The sequence below is a fragment of the Notechis scutatus genome, chromosome 1 (assembly GCF_049901735.1).
Source record: "Notechis scutatus isolate UNSWTSFEM ecotype Mainland chromosome 1, rNotScu1.2, whole genome shotgun sequence".
Taxonomy (NCBI): Eukaryota; Metazoa; Chordata; class Lepidosauria; order Squamata; family Elapidae; genus Notechis; species Notechis scutatus.
In genome coordinates, this window is record NC_142009.1 from 54917767 (window position 1) to 54930442 (window position 12676).

The window sequence follows — 12676 nt, forward strand, 5'->3', positions numbered from 1 at the left end:
ATGGCCAGATGCTTGTTCTTTGCCTTAAACAATTATGTTCCTTTACCTTTTAATTGCTATAGCCTGCTGGTAAAATATGCAACTTTTTATCCTACTTACCATAAGTAATAATATCTGCTGGGGCTATATTTATTAATTAAATTTATGTGTCTCTCATTTCACACAAGATGACTCTGGGTGGTGCACTGATAAAACCAAGGATTACAACAGTATACATAAATGGATAAAAACAAATATAAATGCATTTATTAGATAGCTGAAATATTTATGCATAGTTAACAATATTTGCAAAGATGAAAGATGGTTTAAAGGTGGTTTCAATAAACAAATATACAATTTACAAATAAACTATGTTTATAGTGAGTCAGCAAATAACAATACCGTGTTTCTCACAAAATAAGGCCGGGCCTTATTTTTTTTGACCCCCGAAAAAATGGCTAGGCCGTCTTTTCGGGGGTGACTTAATTCCCCCCCTTGCATCCTCGGGCGGGCGGGTGGCAACGGCTTGGATGTTGACCTCGGCATTGGTGGGGCACTTCGTATTGGTAGACCTTCCGCTACCATTGCTTTTCTTTCTCCCTGTGCCGCTGTGGCATTTGGAACATCGCCACGGCATTTGGCACAGCCATGTGGCATTTGGCGCAGCCACGCGGGCCAGCCAGGGCTCCTCCCTGCAACTGGAGCCCGGTGGAGACATTCGGCTGTGGACAGGGAGGCGAGGCCCAGTGCAGCTGACAGGCAGGCCCTCCTGCCCGGCAGCAAAGCTCTGGCCAAGATAGTGATAGCACCCACCCATCCGCGCACAGGGAGGCAAGGCGATGGCAACGCTGCTTCCCTGGCCGGTGGGTCCAGCAGAGAGAGCCCGAAGCCGCCCGTCCTTTCCACCCGTCGCCCAGCCCATCCCCGTCCCGACGCATCTCCAAACGTGCCGGCAGCTCCAAACACTGCAGCAACATGGGCATCGGGCAGAGGCGCTCACTCGGCAGGGCTCAGCTCGGAGGAGGACGTGGCACGGGCCGTTGCCTTGCCTTCCAGTCCATGGATGGGTGGGCGCTATCACTGCCTCGGGCACCCTCTCCCAGTGGCCCCTTCGGGGTCGGACTGGAGGGACTTGAGAAGCCAAGCTCGGCCTGGCTCTTTCGCTTGGCAGGCAGGCGTGCACCTGCAGCTTGCTTTCCCAGCTCTGCCCAGCCCGCCCGGCTCCAGCACGGCCCTGGCAGGATGAGCGGAGGGCCCAGTGGGGAGGCGCTCACTGCCTTGGCCAGAGCTCTGCTGCCAGGCAGGAGGGCCCGCCTGTCAGCTGCGCTGGATGCCCCAGCCGAAGCTCTTCATGCTCTGCCCAGTGCCAGGCAGGGATGGGGGCTTCTCCTGAGATCCTGCGATCCTGCGCTGCGGCCCCGGGAGATTCGCCTCCCCACATGGGGTTGGGCTGCCCTCTCGGGCAGGGGAGGCTTTGTCGTAGTAGGGCGGTGTTTTTAAAAGAATAGGCTTTGCCTTAGAACGATGCCTGGGAAGGCGGCAACAGGAGCACCTGAAGCCGAGTGTCTCTGCCGGGCTCCACCAAACGCCATGTGGCTGCGCCAAATGCCACGGCATTGCTCCAAATGCCGCAGCAGCACGGGGAGAAGGGAAAGCAATGGTGGCAGAAGGTCTCCCGATACAAAGTGCCCCACCAACGCCAAGGTCAACGCAGGCAGCACCATATCCGGGTGTGCAGCAAAGTACTTGGTGACAGTAGGGAGGTTGGTGGCGAGGCATGGTGCTCCTAACAGCAAGCCCCCCCCCATTTCCCCCATTTCGCATGTTTAATATAGGCCTTAATTTGGGGGGAGGGACTTAATTTCATTTTATGCCTATAAAACATTCTGGGACTTCCTATTTGGGTGGCCGTATTGTTGGAGAAACACGGTAGTTTTCATACTACATTGCTATCATAACCTAGTATATTATATTTTTAGTTGTACTATAGATTTACTTCCAAACAGAATGTTTATCCACAGCCCAGCTGTTGTTTTTCATCCATATTAATATGGATGGTTATTATTTAGGAACTGTTGGAAATGTAACATAACACTGTATAAATGAAGATTGTTTATTTGAAGGCTGCATTGGAGTTTCTTTGAACTACGTCAGAAGCAATGTGATGCATGTTTATGTCAAATTTGCAGGAAACAAGATGTAAAGATGTTTGCAAATATAAAGAAACAAAAAGAATTATATGTATTGTAAAGTTACCACAAAATAGAATAATTATTAAAGTTCATCATGTGTATAATAGTTAGCATGCTATTCAGAATTGTTTAATAATGCTGTTTTTAGAAAACAATTCTCTGGCTAATTATTAATTTGTTGATTTTACCAATGAATCTATCAATGAATCAATAATATTTATCTAATCAATGACTAGCAAAATTGGAGATAAGAGTAAGATATAGTTCAGGGGTGTCAAACTGGCAGCCCAAGGGCCGCAAGCATCACATGCAGGCCACGCCTACTCCAGCTCTGTGAAGAGAAAAAAGTCACGAAATGTCACATGACAGCAACGTGACGCCCCAAGTTTGAGGCCCATGATATAGTTGGTTAAGATGTAATTAACATTGTTTAAAGCATTACTTTTCATTTGATACATCTTAACTAATAAATTGACCTTGTCAATGAATTCAGATGAACTCTTTTATTAGATAAAAATGCTGTCAAATTTGATTATTTGAGATCACAGCTGTTAGAAGAAGGTATCTTAGAATCAGATCTTACCATGTAATGGCTGATCTTGATTTGTCTATACTGGCTTAGATATAATTGCTAAATAGTTCAGTATTGAGGAAATTAACTGAAGTGTAACTTTACTAAGGAGAAAACAAGTAGAATAAGACTAGAAAACTTGATATTTTTACTGCCACTCAGGCCTGTATTCTAGTTTTGCCAGTGGTATTAGCTGAAGGGTGATTCCAGCATAATTTGTCTTATTAAAAACCATAATTCAGAGCATATATAACAATTCGATCTTCTGTCATAATTTGTTATTGTATATCTCATTTAGTTTTAAATTTATGTAGTTTGTTTGCTGCACCTAGAAGGTGATGTGAAATATAGAGCCCATTTAAGCTCTAACTAAAGACATAATTTTCTCAAACAACTGGAAAATCTTTGTGAACAACACAGAATGAACTTTTGAGCACTGCCACTATTTGATTGTTCTGCTGTGTTTTAATTCTAGTGCATAATTTATATAATAGAAAACCTTAGTCTTGTAATTTTTAGATCTTGATGATTATTTGACAGAAAGTCAAATACTGGAATTATTAAATGCACTAACTTCACAATTCATGCAGCCAGAGTTGAAAAATCAAATTTATGTCTGAACCCAAGATAAGTAGATTCTGTAGAGGCACAAGCAAACATAGACAAACATTTATGAAGATCTGTTTCAAGTCTGAAAAAGTTGGAGGGATTTGCTGGAGCATCAATATTTTGGGATGCCCAAAGATTAGATGACAAAAATGTACATTGAATGTAGTACCGTGTTTCTCCAACAATACGGCCTCCACCAATAGGAAGACCCAGCATGTTTTCTAGGCATAAAATCAAATTAAGCCCCTCCCCCCAAATTTAGGCCTAGTTTAAAACATGCAAAATAGGGGGAAGGGTGGAGGGACTTGCCATTTGGAGTGCCGTTGGAGCTGCCACCGCCGTTTGGAGTGCCGTTGGAGCTGCTGCCGCCGTTTGGAGCTGCCTCTGCCGTTTGGAGCCGCCGCCGCCGTTTGGAGTGCCGTTGGAGCTGCCTGCTGCCGTTTGGAGCTGCCTCTGCCGTTTGGAGCTGCCTCTGCTGTTTGGAGCCGCCGCCGTTTGAAGCTGCCGCTTCCGCGTTTGGAGCACTGCCGCTGTTTGGAGCACCACCGCCACTCCAAACACGGGCGGCAGCTCCAAACCGGGCGTGCTCAACGTGATGGCGGCACTCCAAACGGCGGCGGCGGCTCCAAACGGCAGAGGCAGCTCCAAACATGGAAGCGGAGCCGCCGCCGCCGTTGGAGCTGCCGCCCCGTTTGGAGTGCCACCATCACGTTTGGAGCTGCCGCTTCGTGTTTGGAGCTGCCGCCATGTTTGGAGTGGCGGTGGTGCTCCAAACAGCGGCAGTGCTCCAACGCGAAGCGGCAGCTTCAAATGGCGACGGCGGCTCCAAACGGCAGAGGCAGCTCCAAACGGCAGAGGCAGCTCCAACGGCATTCCAAACGGCAGCGGAATGGGCAGAAGGGAAAGCAACAGCGGCAGGTGCCAAAGGTCTTGGGTCTGCAGCAAAGGTGTTTGGTGGGAGTAGGGAGCTCTCTGCGCTTCGCCATGATCGCCCGTTAGGAGCGGCTGGTGGCGAGGCTGCCCGCGGGGCGCTCTAGATGAGGATGAAAGGGGGAAAATTAAGTTACCCCCGAAAAGACGGCCTAGCCGTTTTTTCGGGGCTCAAAAAAAATAAGGCCCGGCCTTATTATGTGAGAAACACGGTAGATCCAAGCAAAGTTGAGCAGTCTGTGTGACAGATCCTTTTCCACAACTATATTTCTGAAAGTTTTAAAAAACATTGCTAGCAACAAGAATAAATACTAAATAATTTAATAAAATCTACTTTTACTGAAACCCCAATACAAAGTGCATTATGGTCAGTAAGGTGTGCAATGGAACTTTCTTCATTAATTAATTTACTTAGCAAAGGCAATCAACTATAATAAAATCTTTTTTAAAAAAGCTAACCAAGGTCCTAAAAACATAAAAATAATAGCATCTCAGTAAAATATAACGTTAAGATGTTTTCTTCCACCTCAGCCTTTGTGGGTCTTGATATTATTTCGCCTACATGGAGGAAAAGAGCAGCCTTCAACAAAGCAAGTTCCCACTTCTCTCCTGCCTGCCAAAAAGGATGTGTGAAACATCATTTCAATCCACCCTGCCCTCGTGATTTCCCCCGCTTCCTTTTCTGAACGAGGGACGGCGGCAGATGGTCTCGAGTGGGTAGAAACGAAGAGCGTTGATCATCAGTTAACTTGGCTCAGAAGCCCATCTAGGCTGGCGCAGTTTCCACATCCGTGTGCCAGAGAGAAAGGGCGCGAATTAAGTTTCGCCCTTTCAAGAAGAGAGCGAGCGGACTCGTCAGCGGAGATTCGCCTTGATCCCTCGTTGCTCCTTTCGGACTTCCGAGAAGAGGCGCCCAACTGGAGCGGACCCGAACAGGGTCGGGCTCCACTTTACGGCGTCCTCTACCTGTGCCGCTGCAGGTGGGAGGCGAGGAGCTGCTCCTTTGGAGAGGCGTGAGGCATCAAGGAGCAGCAGGTGGCCCGGTTTTTTCCTGCTTTCTTGCCAAACCGACAGGCATCCGCTGCCAGTGGCGGGGAAGATAAGAAGTCCCTCCCCCTTCCCTTATTCGTCGTGGTCCGTCGCGGAGGCGATAATGAAGGGGGGGGCGGATGACGCCACTGAACCTCTTCGCCTCGTGAATGTCGAACAAAGGAACTTCTGCTGAAGGAGAAAAGGTGGAAAGGGAGCCGGTGCTCTTCCCTTGCCGGAGGCTCCTGACATGAGCGAGAATGCGCGCGCTCCTACCGGGAGATAAAAGCCACGAGCGGACCGGTTTTCCGCCGCTCCAGTTGCCTTTTCGCCTGGATTCCCTCACGGATTCTGAGGAATTCGGTGCTCGGGACCTTCCCGCTCCCGAGGCTATTTATTTTCCATTGGGGAAAAGAATTGGCTTTGGGGTTGCTTTCTGAATCACCCCGCCCCCTTCTTTCTTTATCACTGTCGGTTCGTCTTGGATGGTTTCGAAGTGTCGCCCGTTTGGATGCGGAGTATTGCTGGAGGTGTCCTATTTTCATGTGCTGCTGCCTTATCGGAAGGTGTAAGAGAGAAAGGCAAAAGTCAGAACTACGCTGTGGTACGTCTAACCGGACCTCGTTGTGCTCCGAGCAGGGCACTTTTGCGAAGCGAATTTGTTTGGAGCTCTCCTTTCATTGGAAAACAAGAAGCTCTTCGCGCCTTGCTTCGAGAATGGCCTTCACATTTGCTGCCTTCTGCTACATGCTCTCCCTGGTCTTGTGCGCCGCTTTGATCTTCTTCGCCATCTGGCATGTGAGTAGATCCTTTCTACAGGTTCCCCCAAGTCCATGCATTTAACTTTCCTCCATACTTAGAGCAGAGAACTTAGAATAATAAGAGTTGGAAGGGACCTTGGAGGTCTTCTAGTGACTAGTCCAATCCCCTGCTCGACCAGTTGTCCCGTACCATTTAAGATAAATGATTGTCTGGTCTTTTTTTTTTTTTGAAAGCTTCCATAGATGGAACACACAACTTCTGAAAGCAAACTATTCCATTGGTTGAATGCTCTCACAGTTAAGAAATGTCTTCTTAGTTCTTGGTTGCTTCTATCCTTGGTTAATTTCCAACCATTTTTTCTTGTCATGCCTTTTGGTGCTTTGGAAAATAGTTTGACCTCCTCATCTTTGTAGGAGCCCCTCAAAAATCAGAACAGTGCTATCATGTTAACCCTAGTTGTTCTTTTCATTAGACTAGACATACTCGATTCCTTCAACCGTTCTTCATATGTTTGAGCCTCCAGTCCCCTATCATTTTGCTTACTGTTTTCTTTCCAGAGTCTCAACATCCTTTTTTATATTATGATGACCAGAACTGGATATAGAACTTCATACACACATAATAGTTATATGTCTGGGAGATCATTCTGGGAACTGACCAAACTGGAATCTTTTAATTGCTAGTCAACTCAAGCATCAGATAAATCAGTTAGAAATTATAGGACTCATCCAAAAATGTTTTTCAGTGGAGGAACTCAGTTCTCAGCTACAGGTTCAGAACACACCCTCCTATTCAGTAAACGAGAGCAGGCAATGAGAGAATGCCTTCTAGTTGCACTACCTAAGTGATTGTGTGTTAATTTGGAACAACAGAAGCACCACAGACAGATATACTGTACATAGAGTTTCTCTTTGTCATGTGCATGCAAATGCTGGTAGGGCATGGTTCCTTTTTACTTGAGCACACACTTTGGCATGAAAGGCTACATATGATCCTACTATACTTGTCACAAACTGATTCTTGATATATCTATGGAGATTCTCAATCATCCAGGTCATGGTTGCCCCAAAGGTGCTTTTCCAAAAGGCAAATGTAGTTTCTTGGTTTCTTCCTTGAAAATGTTTCACTTCTCATCCAAGAAGCTTTCTCAGTTCTGATTGAATGGTGGGGAATGGAAGGACTTATATTATTTGCAGTTTTCTGGCCCTTAGCACTTGTGGAGGCCACTTGGGGGTTTATCTGTAACCTCAGAGTCACCTGAATCAGAGTGCAAATGGGTGTGGAGCCTTATTGGGACCGTGGAAAGGATTATGTTGTGGACAGGAGATAAGTGGTGTTGTATCCCTTCCCCTCTGTTGAGAGAGGGCTATTCAGTTTGAACATAGATGGCCTTTTTGAACCCTCTTTCATTCTAGAGGTCCTCTCTGTCCAGAATGTAAACTTTGCTGTCTTCAAAAAATGACCTTTGTCTTCCAGATGCAGATGGACTGCTGAATCCTGTCTTGATGGTTTGTTCTCCTGTATTGTGCCATGCATTTGTGAAGAAACAGCCACTTATTTATAAATAAATAAATTTCAAACCAGAACAGTTATTATCTAGAACAGTCCCCATTTCTTCTTCTCTTATGCTTCTAATGCAGCTCACTATTTCCTTTCTCATTTCAAAGTGAGTGAAGGTATGGTTACTGAACAGTGAAAGTAACTTGGATGTCTTGGCAATACCTTATCCAGAGTTGAATTTCTGAAACTCTTCAAATAAATTTTGCTTAAGGAGGTAGGGGACGAATAATAGAATAATAGAGTTGGAACTGCACCTTGGATGCCTTCTAGTCCAACCCCCAGCTTAAGGCATTTATAAACATTCTCATAAATCAGTAAAATAGTCTTTTACTATAGTCTTGAAAGCATGTTCTCTCCCCCACTCTAATTTCCAAAATGAGAAGTTAGTTTGATGCCTATTGTGCTAGTTGAACAAATGTGGTGCACTGGCCTTTCTCCATCATTGCCGAACCCATTACTACTGTAATTTAGAAGACTGTATGGGGTATCAGGCCCACTCAGATTTATCAAGAGACTACTGAAAATGAAACACTGTTGTTATTCTGAATATGGTGTCACATTGCCTTTTCTCCTTCCTGCTGTATCGTGGCTTACTTATCGCTGACTTGCATTGCCAGTTAGATTAATAGCTCTTAGGTTGTCATTGTAGTGGTGTTTCTCCTCAAGGCATTCTAAACTGCATCCATTCCCCTTTCATTTTTTTAATGTGATTGTAATTAACAATTTGTTAATTAGCTATCTGCCAACTGTTATTTCATGTGGAAAGTTGGACAAGGTGCTCTTCGTATCAGGAAATGACTAAACACAGAATGTACTTGTTTTATGTTATCACAAAGAGTAAGCATTTATATGTTCTGACTGACATGTTGCTTAAGTCCTATAAATATCTTTGAATAGGGACATCTTGTTCTGACAATTGATACAGGGAGTGGGTAGGCTGAGTATGTTCCGCCTTGCCAATTCTCGCATTGATGCAGAATTCTCAGAATAAACAACATCTTTTAAGAAATCATTTTATTTGAAAGTAAAATCATAGCAGAGACCAATCTTATTTTTTCTAAAATTCTATACTTGTCCATTGTATAAGTATATTGGAACATATTCCCAAATAGCAAGTCATGATGTTTTAATTTCTGCTTTAAGCATAATCTGTTATACTTCAGCATATTCAATGGCAATTGGCTACTCAAAATTTTAAACAAAAGTTTCAATTTCACATTTATCATTGAAAATGAAAAACTGTAAAACGTCAGATTTGGAAAAACAGGTAGTAGCAACAGGAATAGCATTTAGACTTATATACTGCTCCATAGTGCTTTATAGCCCTCTGTGAACGTTTACACCAGCATATTGCCCCCAACAACCTGGGTCTTAATTTTAACAACTTCGGAAGGATGGAAAACTGAATCAACCTTGAGATTGTCAGGACTGAACTGGCTGTGGGCAGAATTAGTCTGCAGTACTGCATTCTAACCACTGCACCTTCAGGGCTGTATCAATTATCAGTACCTAAAGACTTTGGCAAATAAACCCCTCCCCTCCCCACTAATCTCTGAGTAAGGGCAGACCTGTCCTGAAAGGAGGCAGTGGAAAATTATTTCAATGTTGTTGCCAAGAAATCTGTATGGATGTGTAGATTTGGTCAACAGGAACTAAGCAGTACCTAACCAACTTTGGCTGGTCTTAAAAAGTGAAGGATGGTTAGATCTGATTAGTGCCTGGATGACTGATTCTTAGAAATCTCAAGAATGTAGAATTGGTTGCCAAGCAAATTACATATACTGTACAGTAATCACTAGGAGTCATGCTTGATTCAAAGCAAATTTAATTATTTAAAGGCAGGGTCATTTATTTAATACAATATTTTTACTCACTGTCCTATTTGAGGTATTGAAATACTTCAAGTCATCTCCAGAGGATAAAAAGGAAAGGAACAAACATATGACACATAAGAAATGAAGAACTACTTGAAATGGTAAAAATGCAACCAAGAGTTAGTAGGATTTATATCCACTACACTAGTAGATTAACATAGGCTCTATACCAGTTTCTCCTTTTGATGCTAAGAAGGGTATAGTGACCTACAAATGAAGCATTTCCACTTTGTTTTCTATTATAGCAATTCAGGGAATTTGAATGACAAAAAAGCTCTGCCTCTTTTAGCTACAGAATTTTTCTTGCAGTCAAAGAGGTAACTATAATAACTGAATCACAATGAATCACAACTGCTTCACAATGCCACTTACAGTATCTATGGGAATGAAAGCTGGACATAATAGGAAAGACATGAGCATCATGGAAAGTAAGCAGAGACTGTAAGAACTTTATGGTTGAAAGATGTGCTTTTAATTGGTGCTCTAGAGTTTGAAGATCTACTTGCTTGATTTCCACTTGGTCTATGTGTGCTACGAGAAAAAGCAATCTCACTACTAGAGAATAGGAAAAATGTAACAACACTAAATCAATTCTTAAAGTGAAAACTTTTTTTATAATGTAATTTATAATGGGACAGATGTTCCATTACTGCTTTGGGATTGTTCTGAAAAAGAATCTATGATTGTATGCCCATACCGACATCTAAATAGTACAGAATAATGTGCTCTTGAAATAATCTGCTTGTTGAAATGGGCATAACTAAATAGAATAGAATAGAATAGAATAGAATAGAATACTTTATTGGCCAAGTGTGACTGGACACACAAGGAATTTGTCTTGGTGTAAATACTCTCAGTATACATAAAGAAAAAATACATTCATTAAGAATCAAGAATCATAACATACAACACTTAATGACAGTCATAGGGTACAATCAACAATCAAATCATATTAGGAAACAGTCAATATAAATCGTAAGGATACAAGCGACAAAGTTACAGTCCTACAATCACAAGTGGGAGGGGATGGGTGATAAGGAGTGATGAGAAGATTAACAGTAATAGTAGTGCAGACTTTGTAATAGTTGAACAGTGTTGAGGGAATTATTTGTTTAGCAGAGTGATGGCTTTTGGGAAAAAAAACTGTTCTTGTGTCTAGTTATTCTGGTGTGCAGTGCTCTATAGCATTGTTTTGAGGGAAGGAGTTGAAACAGTTTATGTCCGGGATGTGAAGGGTCTGTAAATATTTTCACAGCCCTCTTTTTGACTCATGCAGTATACAAGTCCTCAATTGAAGGCAGGTGGGTAGTAATTGTTTTTTCTGCAGTCCTAATTATCCTCTGAAGTCTGTGTCTGTCCTGTTGGGTTGCAGAACCAAACCAGACAGTTAGAGAGGTGCAGATGATAGACTCAATAATTCCTCTGTAGAACTGTATCAGAAGCTCCTTGGGCAGTTTGAGCTTTCTGAGTTGGTGCAGAAAGAACATTCTTTGTTGTGCTTTTTTGATGACGTTTTTGATGTTAGGTGTCCATTTTAGGTCATGTGATATAGTAGAACCTAGAAATTTGAAGGTCTCTACTATTGATATTGTGTTGTCTAGTATTGTAAGAGGTGGTAGTATGGGAGGATTTCTTCTAAAGTCTACCACCATTTCTACGGTTTTGAGTGTGTTCAGTTCCAGATTGTTCCGGTTACACCACGAGGCAAGTTGTATAACCTCCTGTCTGTATGCAGATTTATCGTTGTCTCGAATGAGACAGCTGAAACAAAGTAAACACTTGCTTTAAATAATTTTGTTTAGTAATCTGTTGCTTGACATCACATTTACAGTAGAATTTTAGCACTAATATGACAGTATGCAAGATCTCATAAAATAGTTATAGATATGGAATATAATGGCCCAATTAAAGTCATACTGTCATTCATAAATACCAAACAATAACAGTTAAAAACTGCACTTAGCTCTTATAAGTATAATTTTATAAAAACTGGATGCATGTGGTATAAATGGAGAGCTTTTCTGCTTTAAAGAAGATGACATTAGTTTATTTACGCAGGACCAAAGCAAAGAGGTTTGGGGGGGGGGCGGGGGGGATGGTATTCTCTGTGTTTGTGTGTATGAGAGAGAGACAGAGACAGAGATACAGAGAGAGAAAGAGAGAGAAAGAGAAAGAGAGAGATGTAAGCATGGAAACGTAATTTAGAAATCCTAATGTTTGTTTTGCAGTGTTGTGTCTCCTAATATGTTATCTGTCAATCTATCCCAATTTTCAAAATGTTCTTTCTCAAGATTTCCACTTTCAAGTTCCTTGTCTCATATGAGCTTTGAATGTATTTCCAATTACTTTTCTGTACTGTAATATAAACATATCTCTTTCTCATTACAGGTATTCCTCAACTTATGATCATTTGCTTAATGACACTTTGAATTAACAACAGCTTTGTAAGGGGTGCTTTACAGCCTTTACAGCTTGTAAAGCACTCCTGACTGTTGCAAAATGTCACAAAGCCCCCCCTCCCCCCATAGTCTTGTGATTGTGATCTGGGTGCTTAGCAACCTGTTTGCGCTTACAATTGCTTGGCAATTGTCCCATAATCATATGCTCACCATTTGCAAACTTCCTGACAGTTTCACCAGAAAATCAATGGTTGCAAGCTGCTGCCGTCTGCCCTTCTTGTTTCTGAGGGCTGACTAAAAGATCTTCCAGCCAAAGGATTATCATTTTGTGCCTGCTTCCATGGTGCTGAAATCCTACATGCATGCTTGCACAGAACTGAAATCCTTCAACAGGGAGATCTTTCAGTCAGTCCCCAAGATAAGAGGGAGCTTAAATGCAAGCAGAATTTTCAGCCCATGAGCAGAGAAGCAGTGCAGTAAGGTAAGGATCACAGGGTGCCATGGGGGAATCAGTGGGGGCCCCAGTGCAAGTAACATGTTAGTGTCGGGGGGGGGGGGCTGAAAATCCTGCTTGGATTTTGGTGTGGAGGATTTTCAGTCCTGAGACACTAGCATGCACCTATGCCAGGTTTCCCAAGGTTTCCCCCAGCCCTTTGAGGCACTCTGCACTACTTTAGGATTCTGTCTGCTTAACAATTCGCAACATCATTTAATGACTGCACTTGGGAGTGCTAAGAATGCGGTAGTTGAGCAAAGCAGTCATATGACCTC

General features: G+C 43.1%; 1 protein-coding gene across 1 annotated transcript in view; it reads left to right on the forward strand.

The window, feature by feature from the left end:
- The first annotated feature begins 5570 nt into the window (after positions 1-5570).
- The window catches only part of CNIH3 (cornichon family AMPA receptor auxiliary protein 3), a 79332-nt gene continuing 72226 nt past the window's right edge, over positions 5571-12676 (forward strand). The window contains exon 1 of the mRNA XM_026680324.2: positions 5571-6108. Coding sequence (XP_026536109.2) covers positions 5854-6108 — 255 coding nt within the window. The 5' untranslated portion in view covers positions 5571-5853. The remainder of the gene's footprint in view (positions 6109-12676) is intronic.